Source organism: Plectropomus leopardus, chromosome 17 (assembly GCF_026936395.1).
Source record: "Plectropomus leopardus strain MGB_pleo_1.0 chromosome 17, ASM2693639v1, whole genome shotgun sequence".
In the NCBI taxonomy this organism is placed as follows: Eukaryota; Metazoa; Chordata; class Actinopteri; order Perciformes; family Serranidae; genus Plectropomus; species Plectropomus leopardus.
Genome location: NC_142192.1, coordinates 2,361,339 through 2,380,809, shown reverse-complemented (window position 1 = coordinate 2,380,809; position 19,471 = coordinate 2,361,339). Strand labels below are relative to the sequence as shown.

Genomic DNA, 19,471 nt, shown 5'->3' with positions numbered 1-19,471 from the left:
GTTTCTAAAGGTGATGAAGAAAACAGTCTCCTCATGTCATTGTGCAAAAGCCCTGATTAGATATCACTCTTGTCTGTGTAGTAACACTCACTGGGGGACAGAGAATCTTTTCCAGCAGTGTTAACTATTAAACTTACATGTTGACATGTTGCTCTGAGGGGCTGCGTATTGTATAAGTATTTTTTGACAGTGGCTACACTTTGATAGGGGTTTTGAGGACTGAGCAGGCCAGCTGGGAAGTTGCATCATTGTGTGCAGTGTGAAGTGACTTCCTATTCCTGACCCATGTTTCCTTTTCCCCTCGAAAGGAGGCACCAACTGTGAGAAAGTCATAGATCACAAACACTGAGCAGGTGTTTACCAGGAAGATGTCACATATAGTGTCCTTTCTTTTTATGTTTCCTGCTCCTCTGCATCCTGCTGCTGAGGGTCATCTGTGTCCCATCTGAGTTAGAAAACAGACCAGGCACTGATCTGTCTGAGCATTTAGACACTCCTGCCCGGTCCTGAGTCACACTCCACAGTAGACGGGTTTCCATTAACCCTAAAACTGGGCGAATTGAAATTGGGAATATAAAATATGCTTAGTGGAAACAGGACTATCACCTCCCAGAAATCCCTCCCCTTTTATGTGAGAGCGGTCCCACATAAAAGGAGCCTGCCTTTCCATTATGGCTCCATAACACCACAGGTGGCCTTGGATTGGAATCAATGACAGCTAATGCGGTGGCTGTAGTAGAAATAAAGCTGTTTTGAACATCCGTCGCCATGCTTCTTTGAATATTATCACCAGAGAAGTCGCAGAACATCACTTTATGGAAACACAGTCATCTTGTAATTGTGTTTAATCAACAAATATTCAAAAATTTCGCTTCAGTTCTGTAATGGAAAACCGCCTAAATAATCATGTACCTAGTGTCTTTTTATTTCTGTCTCACTGTTTGATTCATTGTTATTATTGGAAGTGGTCATTTGTAAAATCCTGTCACTAACTGCCAAATAATCTGACAGGGCGCTCTGGCACATCAGTATGGTCACATGTTTGTGTTTTGTTTCCCCAGCTGAGCATGGAGAAGGTCCAGGCCATGGCAGAGCAGGTGGAAATCAAAGCCAAAGTGGTGCAGACTGAAGTGAAGGCCCTGGTGCTCAGACACAAGAAAGCGCTGGAGGAGAGGGAGTGTGAACTGCTGTGGAAGGTGAGCTGCTACCCTCATGTTAATCAGTGTCACGTCAGTTCCTTCACTGGGCACTTAGGTTTTGGTCTGAGGCCTACAGCTTTCAGTTCAATGTGACACAATCGTCCATTAACTGTGAGACGCTGTGTTTCTAAAGTTTAATAACAAAGTAGCTGCTGTCAAAAAATAAACTTTAATACGCAACTGTTAGAATAATATTTTAAAAATACGGTTATAAGGAAGTTTAATAAAGTACTTTTATAATGAAATTGTGAAGTTATAATTAGATAAATCAAAGCGAGATGCACAGTGCTTTTATTTTGAAGGAACATCTCAGGCTGAAAGCGTCTGTTATAGATAACTAAATTGGATCTTATCCTGAGATTCCCTCATGGTGAGGAAGGATGTTTGATTTTAGTGGAGCATGTAATGTCTTGTCAGGACTCATCTTCATCTTTTTTAAGCTAAACAAAACCAAGGAGCTAGCTGTTCACCTGGAAGTTCAGCTTGCAGCCTAAGCTCCAGGAACCCTCTGCAAGGGCCTCCCAGGTTTACAGTTACCCACGGAACAAGTGGGGTTTTGGGTGAAAGAAAGAACCCTCAACCCCTGAGGCCCCTCAGCCCTGACTAAAACCTGCCTCCAAATCCCCCTACCCCAAATGAGTCACCACAAAAAAGGAGACTGCACCACATGCATTACATGATACCAATCAAATCTCTAACCCACAATCTCTATATCATATCAATAAATTATAAAATATGTGCATTTACATGTGCAAATTTTCTGCCATGGCCTTGACAGATCATAGCTGAGGGTTTACACTAACACCCAGCAGTCTGCCTCACTCTGATTTCTCCTCTGCTCCTGAGAACAGGCTCAGTGACACAGTAAAAACTGACCTGTGTCTTACAGCCTTAGATCTTACAGCTGTGATGTGTGTATGTGTGTGTGCAGGTCAAAGTGTCAAAAAAAAGGTTTACACTTACCCATGTTCCCTCTTTAATTCTTTTTATACCATTACAAGACTCACTCTATATACCTCACCTGACAAAGTCATTACAGGCAACCAGAGCGCCCCAAACACACACACACTCCCTGTACTTTGTAAATGTGCAGCTCAGATAGTATAAAATAATGGATGTTGCCTTCATGACATACCCGATTCGTTGGTTAAATATTATATATGAGTCTACTTGGGCTGGTATAAATATATATATATATATATATATATATATATATATATATATATATATATATATATATATATATATATATATATATATATATATATATAGAGAGAGAGAGAGAGAGAGAGAGAGAGAGAGAGAGAGAGAGAGAGAGACACACACAAGGCACACGACACACGACACACATGCACAAGGTTACCATTCAGTGTAACTAAGTAACTAAGTAGTGAGGTTTGAGTCAATCTTAAAACGTTCCATTTTGGTATGTGTGTAATGTCTGTGTGTAGTCTTACTACTGTTTAAGAAATGCTGAGAATTTCAGTGGTACCTGGGGGAAGATGAAGGCCTCATGTAAAATGGAAAGATTCTGAGAATTAGTGCTTGTAGAGCTGGAAGGAGGCTGACTCTCCACTGCTTAATACTTTTTTTGTTATCAGTGTGTTTGGTTTCTCTGTTTGGTGTAAGGGTTTATGCCTTTTGAATAGGACTGAGACAATTGGTTAGAAAATTAATCATCAGCAATCTTTTCATTTGAAGTAAAGGTGAAGATGGCACCTTGGTCATTTCAGTGCTGCTCTGCTGTGCTCTTTGTATGAGGCTTGGCTGGTATGTAATTTTTCATACTTTCATATCTTCCTGAAATTTCTCTAGGGTTTACAGTATATGACAGACATCCCCCACTGCAAGTGTGCTACTTATTACAGCTTTTCAGACTAATAGATACACAATAGAAACCAACAAAATGTTAAGAAAAGTAATATGCACGGCTATTTTCCTTATTAAACAGAGAAATACAATTTTCCCTCAGTCATGGAAGACTGACAAGGCTTAACTGCCTCATGAACTCATCATAAAACAGATCATTCAAACTCAACAGAAACAAAATAAAACTCAACCAAACCATCTTGGTTACTCTAATTTGTTATGTTAGTCAGTAAGTATATCAGTAAGCCCACTGTTCCAACAATCGCCAGCTCCAGTTTGGTCAAAATTAATCCTTAATTCACGAAGTTATATGTAGAAATATGCTGTTTTTCCCCACGCTCCCTCTCTGACTGCTGGCTGCCGGCTGTTTACAGTCCTGTAACCTCTCCCTCCACCACTAGGTGTCACCGTGTCGTTTAGCTCAGCTGCCAGTTCCACAAGGAAAAGAGAGACTGAGCTCTGGTGGTGCATGTTGTGCACCACATACAGTGAGTTTAAAAGAAAGAGGAGTGCCTGTATTTATGATAATTTTGTAACATGCAAAGAGATTCAAAAAGACACACACATCCCTTAGTGGGTGCTGGATCCACTGGGGAGCTCCCCTTGGCTAAAAAATAAGTGTTTTTTAGCTTGAAATGTCACTTATTTTCGCAGAATAAAATCCTTTAAGGGGAGCTCCCAGGTGTGTGGACCTTTCAGGTTTTTTTTTCAATTTTGTAAAACATGCCATAGGGATCTCTAAATATTCTGGTATACCGTGAGCCTACTCTGTACCCACACCCTTTTGCCTGCAGCTCTGCTCCTCTGCCGTCCTCGCTACAGGTGCAGAAAGCTCACAAGTTGAGCTGTACGACTCCTGAATTCGAGGTATTGGGAAAGACTTGGCATGAACACCCTGTACTGCGTGCCATTGTGCTGGCCGCCTCTGTTCACAGTGGTGTCAGGGATACAGAAACTGAATCCAGGGGATGAGTCAGCACCATGGCACTAATCTAGAGAGATTCACGATTGTGACTTTGCAGCAGAAGCAACACAATGTGACTCCAGGGTTAAATATTTGACCCATAAAGCTCTGGGTGTGTCTTGTGTGTGTAGCGAATGTGTAGCACAGGAGTTGTGCTAAACTGTGAGCTTTTAACTTAGGAGGTCAGACAACATCCAGGTCTCTGTCTCTCTGTCTCTCAGGTTTTTACTCTGAAATACAAACCAACTCAGCCAATGTGGAACTAAAACTAGATGTGTGTCTGTTAGAAAGCCCAACTCGAGTCTTTGTCCTCAGTGACTTTAAAGTGTAACTCTAGTCTCACAGATGCAAATTGGAGTCCCACTTATGCCAAGAATTAACAAAAGAGCCCTGTCCTTTGGACTCTTTGTTTCTTTCAGAGTCCTTCCAAGCATATAGGCAGTCAGGCTATTGTGTTCTCCTCTTTTTGTTATGTGATGGTAAGTAAGAGCCCAATCCATGCTTCTCAGGTTTTACTGCCCTCTAATGCTTCATTCCTACTGACTCTACTGTAACTTCATCTGGCTTTTTCCGGATAACATGTATCAAGATGAAATGACGATCAGTGTGTTTTTTTTTTTTTTTACAGTTAGCTGAATAAATCACCTCAGCAATAGTTTAGTACTTCAGCAGTTTTCAGGTTTCTTAGCTCCAGACCTTGGCATCCCTTTGAATAGTATATGTTGTACGCAGTGTTTTACATTGCTCTCTTGTTGTCTTCTGTTACATAAACCCTTTTTACCCATAGAGCAGCCACAAAGTCCATTTTTTATGCCACTTTTGCATTTTTACTCAGAACCAAACAACGGTGGCATTATGCCACTTCAGTGTGTGATTTTTAGACCGCATGCCAGCATCAGGGAAACAACGGAGGCACTACATTTAATACAAAGTCTGCATCTGGTGTGACATATAACATACGTGTCTGCAGTGCTTTTTAAACAATAACACAGGCTTAACATGTCAGTAACAGTCGTTTACTGTCTGTTACATGGCGGCTGATCTTATCCTCTTCTCTGAGGGTAAGGAGCTGCCAAATGTCTTTGTTTTCCAAATTTGCAGATATTTTAGGTGCTGTTTCTCTTTGAGTTAGCTGCTAGCTTGTTTTAACCCTTAAACCCTTTCTTCTACTTTCATACGCCCTTTGACAAGTATCTAACCCTTTAAACCCTGTGCACATTGTTGAGATTTCTGTCAAAAACATGGGGAAAAGGAAAATCGCAACTTCAAAATGTGTCATCAACATCTAACTCTTAACATGGCCTTCTCAGTGATGTTCCTGCTTTCATTCACAACACAACCTGACTGGTATATTCTCTGTAATGTTATTGCCTTATGATGTGTATTCTGGTTCTCATCCACACATTAACTCTTACAAGAAAAATATTAAAATATTACTGGGAAATGCTGCATGTGTGAATGAGGCTTCACATAGACCTCAATGTGGTGAATATTTCCTCCGATGCCAGCTTTAAAGCAATTGTACCTTTTGTACAGAGCGGCGAGGCGGCATGAGGGAACAATATTCCTGCCTTGAAACAGACAGTTTAAAAGGGCCAAACTGTTGTTAAAACAGGTAAAGAAATGTTGTCTGTGATGCAAAATAAACTAACAGAAACCCTCTGAGCTCTTTTTGAATATGCATAAAGGTTGCCCTTCCATTTTATGAATATTGCACTGCAATTAAAATATTCAAATATGATAGACAGCCAGGCAAAATCACTTGCAGATTACTGGCTATATGCCATCTAAATGCTCCTCTTCTTCTTCCTGAGAATATCTGACAGACTTGGCATGGTCAGAACATTGCTGCCATCCTGTGGGCAGACTGGCTGATAACAGTCCACATTCAGTTTCACTTGTAAAATTAGGCCATGAGGAAGAACTGGTTGCAATTGACATTGTGGCAATATTATTTGGTTGACTTAATTTTGAGAGATAATATTTTGGGTAAGTAAGCATCACTTATGTGGATATAATGACTAAGTGGGTAAAGACAAATAATAGGACAGCTAGAACAGTCCGGTAAGGTTAGAAAATGACATCTCCTTACTGTATTGCAGCATTTAAAATAAAAAAAAGACAACACTTACAATTTTATGATATTGAAATTTATGACAATATTTGGTTTCATATCACTGTGCCAATACTGTGTTACTATCTTACCCAGCCCTACCACAACTCAACACAGTGATCTAAATCTGGCTATTACTGCTGGACTGTGCAATGTCTGACATCAATGATTTTTTAAGCCTCATTTAAATAGATCACTTTATGTATTGGTATGTTGTTCATGTAGGTACGTCACCTTATAAAAAACAGCAGTGTCTATGTTTTGGCTGCCAACATGACCATGATGACTAAACATGTTCTACAAAATAATGCGTACTTTGTATCATACCTCCTGTCCTGTAATAATAAATGGTAACCGTCATCGACATTCTGTCTCCTTTCAGGTTGAGAAGATCCGTCAGGTGAAGGCCAAGTCTCTGTACCTGCAGGTGGAGAAACTGCACCAGAGTCTGACCAAGTTGGACAGCACTATTGCTGCCGTCAGCCAGGTGCTGGACGAGGGCCGTCACCTCGACGTGCTGCTGGCCAGAGAGCGAATGCTCACCCAGATCCATGAACTGAAGGCTCTGCGGGGCCTGCTACAGGCCCAGGAGGACGACCGCTTCATGTTCACTCCTCCAGACCAGGTAGGCACCGACACTCTGTCAGTTATGGATCAGACACGTTGAGTTATGTAATAATAGTAGGGGTGTAAATCACTAGTTTCATCACAATACAATATTATATCAATTCTTCGGACAATGATACGATTTTTGTTGATATCACACAGTCTGCCACAATATGATTTCGATTGGATTCGATTAGGGGGCGCATTGATATGAGCAGATATTATATGCTCATTTAACATAAGCTGCCACAAAGGAGATGTTTTAGTTTCAACCCAGACCACAGATCTTTTTCCTAAAACTTCAGGGATATCTAATGGAAAGCCCTGACAGCAAATTTATCCCATCAGCCATCTAACATGGATTAACAACACGAGCACTTAAAAAAGTAAAAAACTTTGCTTAATAATAACTGTTGAGGATCATGGACAAAACAACTGTCTTTGGTAAGTCATGTTCCCCAACATATGCAACATGTTAACATTATTAGCATAGGTTTATGGCATTTTACATTGCATAAATTAGCTTAGTGGCTAGCAGACTTTTCCTCTGATCAAAACTTAATCAGTTTACATGTATTACTATGTTTTCTCTTTCGCACGGCTGGTTTAAGTCACTGTGTCTCCTGAGAGAACAGCACGGATGAATTTCAGTCTGCCTGCACGTTTTTTCAGTCTAGCATTTTTGAAACTAAGAGGCTAATGTTGCTGCAAGAAGTTAATAAAGTGAGATGCCCGGCATGGACGTTTACATATGACATGTGCTCTGTCTGTCAACCCTGAGTTTCTCCAAAAACAAAACATTTCCACATTGACAATTTATTCCCAAATGAATAAATAATGTTCTCTTCATCGTCTTTCTCTTGTCTGCTTACCATCATGTGCCTGACACTCTGTGACAGTGTCACCAAATTTCAAAATAAAGGCACATCCCAAAGAGGGTTATATGGATCGATGTTTACTCCTTGCATCGATGATTTGTGATCATTGCTCATTAAATTGATATATCGAGCCAGATTAATGGATTGTAAATGATAGTAGTTGGTGGAGAGGTGCTCTGTTTTGGGGATGCGTTCACAAGTAAACCTTTAAAACACACAAATGGTTCCCACAGGCTCTGTACATAGCCATCAGGTCCATGGGACTGATCAGCAGCGGAGCCTTTGCCCCAGTCACCAAAGCTCACGGCGAGGGCCTCAAAGGTGCGCTTCGTGGGAAGCCCGCCTCCTTCACTGTGATTGGATACGACCATGATGGCGAGCCACGTCTCTCTGGCGGGGACACGGTGTCTGCGATAGTCATGTCTGTCGCAGATGGCACCCTGTCTTCCGCAGAGGTAACGGACCACCAGAACGGCTCATACACCGTCGGCTACCTGCCCAAATGTGAAGGGGAGCACCTGATGTCGGTGCTGGTGTGTAACCAGCACATCCAGGGCAGCCCCTTCAAGGTGATGGTCAAGTCAGGGCGGAGCTACGGCTCCCTGGGCTCCCAAGTGTCGTCCTTCGGCTGTGAGGGGGAAGGAGACGGTCAGCTGTGTCGTCCCTGGGGCATCAGCGTGGACAAGGAGGGATACGTGGTGGTGGCCGATCGCAGCAACAACCGCATACAGGTAGAACACCGCCTCTTTCTCTCTGCATTCACACTGTCACATGTGTGGTGGGCTGCATGTTTCCAATTTTACACCTCTTCCTGGCCAGTTTCGCACAGTTTCAGCACATTTTAAGTTAATTTCTTGTTTTTTTGTTTGTTACTTTTTTTCTTAGTTTAAGGTAATTTTCTTGTAATGTTTTTACAATTTATTGCTAATATTTGGGACATGTCTTGTTAACTGCACTGAACACTGCTTTACAGCCTTAATGTGGTGGTGACGTGAAATGTTAGAGTTTTACTTCTGATGATTACATTACATCTCAAAAATCCTAAAAGGTGATGTTCATCTGTAAAGATGTTCATACTGAAGACAATATGTAAGAATCACCAACGTCTGTGTTTCAGTCTTTGCTACTCACCACATGCATTTACACTTAAATGGCATTTCTAGTGGTTTTATGTAATTTACTCCACTCACCTGTTAATGATAATTATATACTGTTGATTTTTGAGCTGAAATGTTAACATAACAGAAAGTCTGCAAGCAAACTGTGTTCTTATTAAAAAAGTGCATCAAGTTTTTTTGCTGCTACTTCTCTCCTTACACACACACGCACACACACACTTGCATACATAATTGTAACTGTGGATTGATGTCAGTAAAAGCGTTCTTAGTGTTATAATGTTGTAAATCTAAAACCTATAAATAGCACTGTATTCAACAGAAGAAATGGTCCTGAGAACCCACCACACTCTAATGCTTCTGTGGATCTCACATGTGTGTATTGCTCTGCTGGGTAAAGACATTAGCTGTGCACACATTAAATGTCTTGCAGAAAGCCAGGTGGAGAATCCACTCTGTCGGTATAAATTCCATTGAAAAAAAGGGCAAAGTTTGACCACTGCATTTGAAATGCAGCTTCATATTTGTACGTTGTGAGGGCTCACAGTTGGAACATTGAAGTGATGGTTCTGCTCCTTCTCTCTCCAGATATTCAAGCCTTGCGGTGCCTTTCACCATAAGTTTGGCTCTCTGGGTTCTCGGCCGGGACAGTTTGATCGTCCAGCGGGGGTCGCATGTGACAGTCAGAGACGAATCATTGTGGCTGATAAGGACAATCACCGTGTGCAGGTATGACAGTCAACACATTTCTACTCACTAATTTCTTGCACAGTTGCTGGAATTCTACTGTACTGACGTGTATTGAAAAGTAGTTATTACTAGCTTTTGGACTGAACTATTTTTTGGGAGTATCATTAACTCAACTTACCTTTTACTTCACTACTTTTCCTATATAAAATGTATACTTTTACTCCATTAATTGTCCCCGAAGTATTTAAGTTACTTATGTCAAAATTGGGTAGGAAGGGACTGAGGGGAGAATGAAGGATGATTTCGGCACATCATATCGGAATCAGCCAACATGCTGATTTATATATGTGTGTGTGTGTGTGTGTGTGTGTGTGTGTGTGTGTATATTTTTTTTGTTTTGTTTTATTGACAAAGTGACATTTTCGAAACATCAACCCTAAGTTAAAGTATTTTTTAGAAAAATTGGATTTTGTTCTTTTAATCCTGTAAGTTGTGAAAAAGACCTTGTTTTTCTTCAAGCATAATGTGCACTCCATTTCAAGGTGGCGTATGTTCTAAAAAGTTTGACCACTTGCTTTTTTTTTTAACTTATAGTACTTTTTAATTCTTAAGAACAGGTTTTACTCAAGTGTGACTTTTAGGTTCTTCACCTCTGCCAAAAGCTACAGGAAAGTTGCATGAGACAAAAAAAGTAAAATTGTTGACGTTCAAAAGCATGTTAGCTTTTAAAAACACGCAGCGCCTCCTGTGCATTCTTTGTACTGCACATGTAAACATCTTGGGCCCTGAGACATTTGCTTTGTTCGACAGGTGTTTACTTTCGAGGGCCAGTTCCTGCTGAAGTTTGGGGAGAAGGGTACAAAGAACGGGCAGTTCAACTACCCCTGGGATGTGGCTGTCAACTCTGAGGGTAAGATCCTGGTCTCGGACACCAGGAATCACCGCGTACAGCTCTTCGCCCCTGACGGCTCTTTCCTCAACAAGTACGGCTTTGAGGGGGCCCTGTGGAAACACTTTGACTCTCCCAGAGGAGTGGCCTTTAACCACGAAGACCACCTGGTGGTGACCGACTTCAACAACCACAGGCTCCTGGTCATCCGGCCTGACTGCCAGTCTGCTCGCTTCCTGGGCTCCGAGGGCACCGGGAACGGGCAGTTTCTGCGGCCCCAGGGCGTCGCTGTGGACCAGGAGAACCGCATCATCGTGGCTGACTCCCGCAACCACCGAGTCCAAGTGTTTGAGCCCAATGGAAACTTCTTATGCAAATTCGGCACCCAGGGGAGCGGCTTTGGACAGATGGATCGCCCCTCAGGTGTGGCTGTGACGCCTGACGGAGTCATTGTGGTCGTTGACTTTGGAAATAATCGCATCCTCAAATTCTAAAAGAAAAGTTTATTTTTTGCATTCTCTCCCTCTGTTTGGCCTTTTGCAGTTTTCTTGATGAAGGAAATGGAGGCGAGAGAATGAATCAACAGACACAATAGGAGGCGAGCTCAGAGAGGACTGAGAACACGCTGAAGTGAAGGGAAATTAAAACAATAGATTTGTTTTCATATCCATTGATACCTTCCCAATCAGATCTCTGTGGTGTGTATGACAAAGGGGACCTCTACAAATTGATAATCAGTAGAACAAGAGCCATGTTTCCCTTCCTCGGCTTCAGCTGCTCTGAGTTCTCTCTGCGAGCTCTCCTTACGTATCCATCTCAGGGATTTTTTCACTTTTTATCCTCTGCTCCATACCTACCTCATTTAGCTCTTTATGAATGTACTCATAGTCACCGAGCAGAGGTTTTAGTCCGTGAAGTTTTACAAAGAAGAAAAAGTCTACCTCTATACTTTGTTATTTAAGAGAGACAAAAAATAGACTGTTCAGTTGATATTTGCACAGGATTAAAGGAATACTTGCTGTGCATTTTGAAATATGAGTTAAAGTGAACCTCCTGAATGTTGTTGCTGAGACAATACTCAGACCGCTGTAGAGGCTGCATGATTTATTCTCATTAGAGGGCTTTGCTCGGAGAGGAGGGGAGACTAGGGTACAGTAGTGTCCTTTTCATGTTTTTAGGCTAGTTAGTTTTTTGGCTTATGTATCGACCCTTTTCTCTTTGTGGCTCTGTGGAGTTTATAGTTTCATGAAGAGTGTGCGAAGCGATGCCAAACTAGATAGAATCAGCTGCAGAATCAGAAGTTAGCTCAGGTCGCGCTAGGACTGATTAAAATAATCAGTACTTTGCAGGCTCTCCCTCTAGCTTTACTAGCTAATTTGATGAATTTATTGAAAAATAAAAAATACAAAGTTTAGAAAATCATCTGACAAATGATCCCCGAAATAAGCCCTGTAATAAAATAATCCAAAGTGTTTAATTATCCATCCCCGCCCCCAATCGTGTCTCATGAGACTGGATGACAAAATGAGACAGCCTGTGTCCTTCCTGTCCAGTCCAGTTGCATGAACAACTAAGATGCAAAGTTAAGTATGCAAGGAGAGCAGCGCTGCCTCCACAGGGAGGACCCACCAAAGGAGTTTGGTGACAAATTTTTAAAGATCTGGTTCTATTGGCGATCTTATCGTACAGATTTAATCATTTAATTGAATGACACCTTTTTGATGAGGTATGCTGTGTGACAAAAGCCTCACAAGTAGACACCTAATTTGGCTGTCCAGAGGACAGTAATGACATCAAATGAAAGGCCTAACATTACAATCCTTTGGATTTGTGGTTGAAAGCCACGCCCCCTGGCTCATGGGCCTAGGATCACAAAGCCCTGCCCTATTTATTGATACTTGGAGTTGAGGAGACATCTCCAGAATGAGCGCTAGTAGACCAATTCCTCTAAAGATGGAGGTCTATAGACCAACTACTGGAGTCTACCAAAGTTAGAATTTCTGCACAATGGCCAACTGTAGATTAAAGAAACTAAAAATCCCCTTTAAAGACATTTTCTTTGCATAATCATTGTTGCTTGGAAGCCTAAGATTCATCGAAGGCATGGAGTTGAGTTCAGAGCACTGTCCATGTTAGGCTGAAGAAGAAGTCAGTACGTTTACATGAGAGAAAAAGTCAAATTATTGTGTTAATCTGACTAAAACTCGACTTTTAAATTACATCGTACTAAAATAAATTGTTCTAAGAGGATTTCTTAAAGTTGGACTAACACACTTAGATAAAGCGATTTGGGGTGGATTTGATTTCATATATTTGCCTCAACAGACCTGAACTGGCCTTTGCGTTTTGCGTATGCTCCATAGTCCCTGTGCCAGGAAGGTACAAAGTAAAGTGTAAAGTACATAATGTTCAACGCTGAAAAGTCATCCATGTTTTTACCATTTGACATGAAACCTGTTTGCCGCTTGCAAGCTTGTTGGTTATGTGATGTAATAGGACAACTGGAAGAACGTCCAATAGCAAGTAGCTCGGACATACTTCCGTCAATAAATGGATTCTCCCCCGCTGCTTGTATACTGAGACAAGGACAGTAGTCCCATTTATGGCCTGATTGAGCTTTAACCGTAGCTCCACTTAACTGCGCATGTAAACGTACTGACTGTGCCTGCTTAGACTTTTTGTGCATGAGTACTTCCACATCCTGCTTGGACTTGCTGCTGGAAAGTTGTGTAGAGAACAGAAGATACCCGCACCAAAGAGACCCCCTCTCTCCCCCTGGCATTTATCGCTTCAGCCCAGTTTGATTATATTAGAAGGCCCCTTCTTTCCTTTTCTTATTACCATAGAAACTATTAGCTACTAACCCTTTGTGGTGGAAGCATTGTGGGGTTTTGAATCCCCTTGCCCTTTTTTTAAATCTGTGTCCCACTGGAAGCACTAGACAATTACGGTTCCGTTAGCTACCTTCTGTAGCCTGACAGAATCTTGGGACCTATGGAAAGATTGTCCGGCCGGCTCTCGCCTCTGAGGAGAGGGCCCATCTGCACATGGTCAGGATCTTCATCCTCATATCTCAGATATCGTGTACCTCCTTCTCTCATATACCTCGACTCCTGAATACCTCAAGTGTGGTCACTCACAGCTTCTGTGCATTGAAACGTTTAAATACCTCAACGTGTTACACATCCTGAGTACCTCGTGATTTTAATGAAGCATACCTCGTCAGATATTTATGCATGACAAATATACCTCATTCTTTGAATCTTCTTGTGTTACAGTACATGTCCCACAGCTCTAGGACCAAAGATCATGGTACCATCTCCAGGTGGAATAAAATTGGTGTTCTAGGCATGGCTCCATCTGGCAGCCCTGAACAGCTCCTGGTTTGTTGAATCTACTGTAAAAATGCCTGATCAACTTTGCCTTTTATCATCAAGAAACCAAATATTTCAGATGAAAGCATTGTGCCAAAATGATCTGTGAGAGTTCTGTGCCAAAAGGGGTTGGCACTGGGACCATGCTGTTGAAGACGACAAATGTCACTGGACCATTATATCATAGAAATGTTGAATCAGAGTGCCCGAGGATAAATCCTCTCTCTCTGATTGGATGCACTTAAGAGGGCTGGGCCCAATTATTCTTTACCTCATGATGATGATGAACAGGCAGATTCCATGTGTACTTTAATACTGTGTGCAAGGGGTGAGGGGAAGAGGAGGTGGCCTCTTTGAAAGAGTTTAGAAGTTCACAAATCAGCCTTTTAACGCACAAGCATGATCTCCGATTGACCAATATTTCAGCGCAGATTTTAGGAAGGTTGATGTTGGTTTTGGAGGACATGGAGACAAGTCTAAACTCACTTTAACCCTTTGAAACCTGGAGTGACATCACTTTTCTTGTGTTAAAGAATTTAAACTTTTTAACCCTGAGCAAATTGGTGCGATTTCTTTTAAAAAATGTGGAGAAAAAGGCAACTAGCAACTTGGTATATAAAATAAAGAAAATAATTTTTAAAAAGCTGTGGAAAATTTGTATTATTATAATTACAGATTAAAATTATGACACAAAATTCTGTTTTTTTTTAAACATTTTTTCGGAATCATTTCGGGGTTTTTTTTCCAACACTTCCAAATTTAAAGTAAATTTCTTGTACTTTTTGACAACGTTTTGGCTAATTTTCTAACTTTCTATCCATGTTTTGAAAGAAATCCAGCCGATATGCTCGGGTTTTAAAGAGTTAAACACATCAGGCACCTGTTTTTTCGTTGAGGCGGAGCTGTTAGCATAGTGATGGCGAGCCAGTTTGATTCCACAGACCCAGCTGCTTTGAGCTCAACACCTTCTCTCACCAGTAAAATTTGTCTCGTGCTTTTCAGTATTAACTGTTTGAAATGTTCATTCATGTTGCATCCGTTTTTTGTTTGAATTAAAAAAAAAATTGCAGAATTCTATCTTTAAGATCCTTAGGTCTTCACTCTTAAAGAGGAAAGTGTATTTTAAACGTTTTTGTTTTGTTTCTCGTTTTGTTGCATGCTTTAAAAAGGCCTTGTATTATATTGATGTCTCAGATAGGTGTTGAAAACTCAGACGGGTGGGGAACTCACTGTTGGGGTGGTTTTTACCAAAATATAGACCCAAAGATGTGTATGTGTGTGTTAGTATTGCGTTGGATGGGATAAACCTTTGACCTTTGCGATTGTATTTCCTGTTCTCGAGAGCCGTGCCTCGACTCGTGAGCGACAGCAGAGGCCGATTGCTCAGATCAGTGCCCCCCACGTTGCTAGTGCTTCATTTCCTGTAGTCTGCAGAATATGATTAGTCATATTCCCTTTTGTTCTGTCACACTCTGTAATGTTAGGAGGCTGTAGAAGCTTCCTGCTGAGCGTACATTTCCCTTTTCCAACAATGATAAATCCACAAGGCGGCCATTTTGTGTTTGACCCAGTAATGGGAGCTGTCTCACTGCCATGTGAGGAGCAGCTCGCTTTCTCCGGCACAAACCAGCAGTCAGCTCCCTTTTGTTATCGCTCTAAGAAGAAGTGTGCTGATGGCTGCCGAGCATGTGATCGGTTGACTGCACTCCTGTTAGGTGTTTTTTTTCTTTAATAGGGCCCCTGTGTTTTTTCTCCACCATTTTATTGCTGGCCTCTCACGGCTTTAAGAGAGAAAAAGCAAAGCTGCACCCGGTGACGTGTGCAAGGTCGTAGACCTCCTTTAATGATTGTATACTCTAAAGACAGAAAGAAAAAAAAAAAGGTTGGAAAATTTAGAAAGGAAAAAAATAAAACTCAGGTAGTTCTCAGCAGCCCTGCTCTGCAGGTGTCTCCTTGAAACGTGTCCCGTAGTGATGATGTAGTGACCCTTTTTCCCTGTTATGACCTCTCAGTACTAGTCTGATTCTTTTGTGTGCCCATTTACATTTATAAAAGAAATGATTTCTAAATCTGAAACAATAATGCTTTCAATTAGTTTCCCCTGATTAATCTTTGGGTTTTGGTTCTGTTTTTTTAATTTTGTTTTTGCCAATTTCCTTTTACAAAAGTACAAATACTTCACACCACTTGAGGCTCATTGGCCCTTTTAGAATGTATTTTGTGAAGAAAAGGGTTCAGTGGGATCTTGTTGATGCTCACTCGTTGCAACCAGCTGCTGGCGGCATTCTGAGACACAACACTGACAACATGTGGTGCTGATTGTTCCCCGCCACCAATACTTCGAGTGTGATGTGGAATCACGTGGTTGTAGTGGAACACGCAGCACCGTTTATAAACCAGCTTTAACATCGGCCTCCGAAGACGGCCGCAGGGTGTTTGTTTGGCCCTCGGGGACCAACAGCCGACTCATTTTGTCTAAACTCTTGTTTGCGTTGTGTCCTGTTCTCCCAGCAGCCGGTTGTGTGCGGAGTGGATATTGTGTTTGTGCGCTGCATCCGTGTTGTGTAAGCAAAAATCCACTGAATGTATCCTCCTAACAGTCCAGGAGGCAGGGCGAGCCGGCGGGGCCAGCTGAGTTTAGATGGTTGCTGCTGGCGCTTCCTCATCCAGGTGGCTTTGTGTGTGTGTTAATCACTCAAACCCTGTGTGTGTGCGTGTGTGCGTGTGCGTGTGCGTATCACTCAAACCCGGTGTGTCTGTGTGTGTGTTGGCCAGCACACCTTCCCTCCCTGTTAACACACTCACATGCCGTGCTGCGTTGAAGTGCAGATGTCAGGTCTTCAGTCTAAATAAGGCACAGGAGACTCTAATATATTGGCCACCTGCTGCTTGCTCTGCACTCTGTGGACTTTAAACATTTCCTATGCAGTTTTTTGTTTGTTTTTTTGTTTACACTTAAATAAAGTTGTATTTCTTTGACTTCAAAACCTGTGACTCTTTTTTTTTTTTCCTAGCTCCACACAAAAATCTCTCATTGTTGTGGCTAAAGTGTTAGTATTAGGGGCGGGGGGAAAATTGATACAGCAGAGTATCACAATATTTTTGCATGGCCATATATCGATATACAGACATCAGGTATCTTTTTTTGGTTTTTTTTAAACTTTCTATAAATGATTAACCCTTTCAAATATGGAACAACATCACTTTCTTTTGCTGCATTCGGTCGCCTTTCACAGGTATTTAAACCTCTGAAGCAAATTCGTTTAATATCTTTCAAAAATCTAAAAAAAAAACAACTTTGTAACAACCTTGTAACTACTGAAAGTAGAAATTTATATTAATGTGTAATATTTTTTAAAGCTTGATTTTGAGAAGAGCGACACAGGTATGTAATATGAAAGCAGGCCCCAAAGGGTTAATGTGCATACACAGTAGTCTATTCTTTGTTTGTACATTAGGAGCACCATAAACAATGTCTCAGAGCACGGACAACAGAGACAGGCTCAGGATTGAGGACGCACTGTTTGAAAGTTTTGAATACTGCGAGTGAGTACACAACGCCTGCACAGTGATAGTATATCTCAGTCTGATTATTCACCCCAGAGGGGACCAAAGCTAATCAGTGCCTGCTAGCTTTTGCTTTGCAGTGTTAGCTCACATGATGACACAGAGGGCTGTCCTCGAGGCAGGAAGACAAACACACCCTGTGTTACTTCACTTGGAGTCTCAAACTGGTTTGGACAGTTGCTGGTTTCACTGGGGGAAGGAAGAGAGCCTGACCTGCATTATAAACTATTGCTACTTGTACTCTGTTTCAGATGCTGGTTCAGAGCAACGTCAACAGACAGAGTAACCTGTCTTTTGCAGCCACAAAGCAGCAATAAAGAAAACTTCCAAAAGTATAATACATACTCATTTTTTTCTTCTTTTGCCATTTATGGATTTGATGACTTTGTTTTCTTTATGGATTTTTTAACAATTATTATTATTATTACTATTATTATAGTAGTAGTGGTAGATTTATTTTCATTTTTATTTTTATGACTTTATTATTTAAATACGTATTACTGTGACTTTGTGTCTTATACATTTTGACTTCCCCTGCTGGGATTAACTGTAAGAGTTTTCATATGTTGACTTAAAATGAACTCCACCTGTGGGCTCTCTTTGTGATACTGCTGAATGTTCACCCTGACGGAGGGTGTCTGACCTGAAATGTACCCAAACCAAAATGAAAGTAGCTTTTTTTTTTTTTAATGATTGGAGATTCATACTTTTTAGCAGAAAAATGTTATTTAACTGATCTGAAATCGGGTCAGTGTGATGGTATACAGACCTCGCTCAACTTTTTTTGTATCACACATTTCATGCAACAGGACAGTTCAAATTGCTTTACAGAACAGTAAAATATAAAACATAATAAAGTATATAGATTCACTCTAAAAGAAAATGTATAAATTATTTTTTTAAAACTAGGGAAAAGTTTCAAGGGAGAAAAAGAAAAAGAGCCAGGAAAAAAATCTCTCTCTCCCTCTCCCTACCTCTGTATATAAACATATATATATGCATCCTTTTATCATTCAGTTACATTGAAATAATGTTCAAATAATTATTATAGTTTTTATTATTTAGGTAATTTATTTTTTGTAATTATCATTTCTTTTCTTTAAAGAAAATATATAAAAGGTAAAGTATTTTTTTTAATTAAGTAAAAATCACCATTAAAAACAGAAAAACTGTAGACAAGGGGTGCAAAGATGGAAAAAAAAAATACGCTGAGAACACAGAATAAAAAATCATCATTAGCCACTTGAACACTTTACCTCCACTGTCCCCACTTTACGCACACACAGTGCACCCCCACGCACATATTTATATTACATACATTCATATACAGTACATATACATACTGTATGTATACTTATTTATCATCTACATATTTCCACAACCCTTCACCCATAATGCTTATTGTGTATGCATGCATATAGATTACCTTCAGCTAATTATGTATATATTGTGTCTTTTTTCTTTGATATCTTTAATACGTGTCCCAATACATAGTCTGTCAAGTGCAGTATGCCGAAAATACCAGGATGTTCCACTGCGTCAGATTTTGCAGTATGCAGGCCAGCATGTTCTTCTTTCTATTCTGACCCACAATCCTTTGTGCAGCAGCATATATGTCCCATCTTTTTTTTTTTTCTTGGCATTTCAGTCTTTTATTAGACAGGACAGATCAACAGTGTGAAAGGGGGAGAGAGAGTGGGGACGACATGCAGCAAAGGGCCTTGAGCAGGAGTCGAACCTGAGGGCGCTGCGGCAAGGACGCTGCCTTAAGTCACGAGGCGCCTGCTTTATCCACTCATCCACCGACCCAGCATATATGTCACATCACAGCTGATTGACAGACAGAAGCTGCAGTGGCATATTGTGACTGATGAGCAGTTGAATGGTAATATTAGGAGTATAATTTTTTGTGTTAAGTGAACACAATAATCATAGAAATTACCAACAACAACAAAATGAAAACAATGACAGAGAAATGCATTTGAAGGAAAAATGTATATACAAAATGTTAGAATCTATAATGTATGCCGGTAAAAGTTAAATATTGCAAAGTGACAACAGCGTAGCTCTCTGGGGTCAATTGTTGCTTTTGGCGAGCTTGGTGAACAGTGATTTGTTCTATCTCGATGGTAATGGAGATATGAGAAACTGGGTTAAAGTTACAGGGTGCAGTGTTATGAAGAAGTAGTATGAATACTGCATGCAAC

At 40.9% G+C, this 19,471-nt stretch overlaps 1 protein-coding gene across 1 annotated transcript in view; it reads left to right on the top strand.

Annotated features, from left to right (window-relative positions):
• The window catches only part of trim71 (tripartite motif containing 71, E3 ubiquitin protein ligase), a 51,268-nt gene extending 34,584 nt beyond the window's left edge, over nucleotides 1-16,684 (top strand). The window contains exons 3-7 of the mRNA XM_042506770.2: nucleotides 1,062-1,196; nucleotides 6,528-6,770; nucleotides 7,863-8,360; nucleotides 9,333-9,473; nucleotides 10,245-16,684. Of these exons, the coding sequence (XP_042362704.1) occupies nucleotides 1,062-1,196; nucleotides 6,528-6,770; nucleotides 7,863-8,360; nucleotides 9,333-9,473; nucleotides 10,245-10,817 (1,590 nt within the window). The 3' untranslated portion in view covers nucleotides 10,818-16,684. The remainder of the gene's footprint in view (nucleotides 1-1,061; nucleotides 1,197-6,527; nucleotides 6,771-7,862; nucleotides 8,361-9,332; nucleotides 9,474-10,244) is intronic.
• Nucleotides 16,685-19,471: the final 2,787 nt, after the last annotated feature.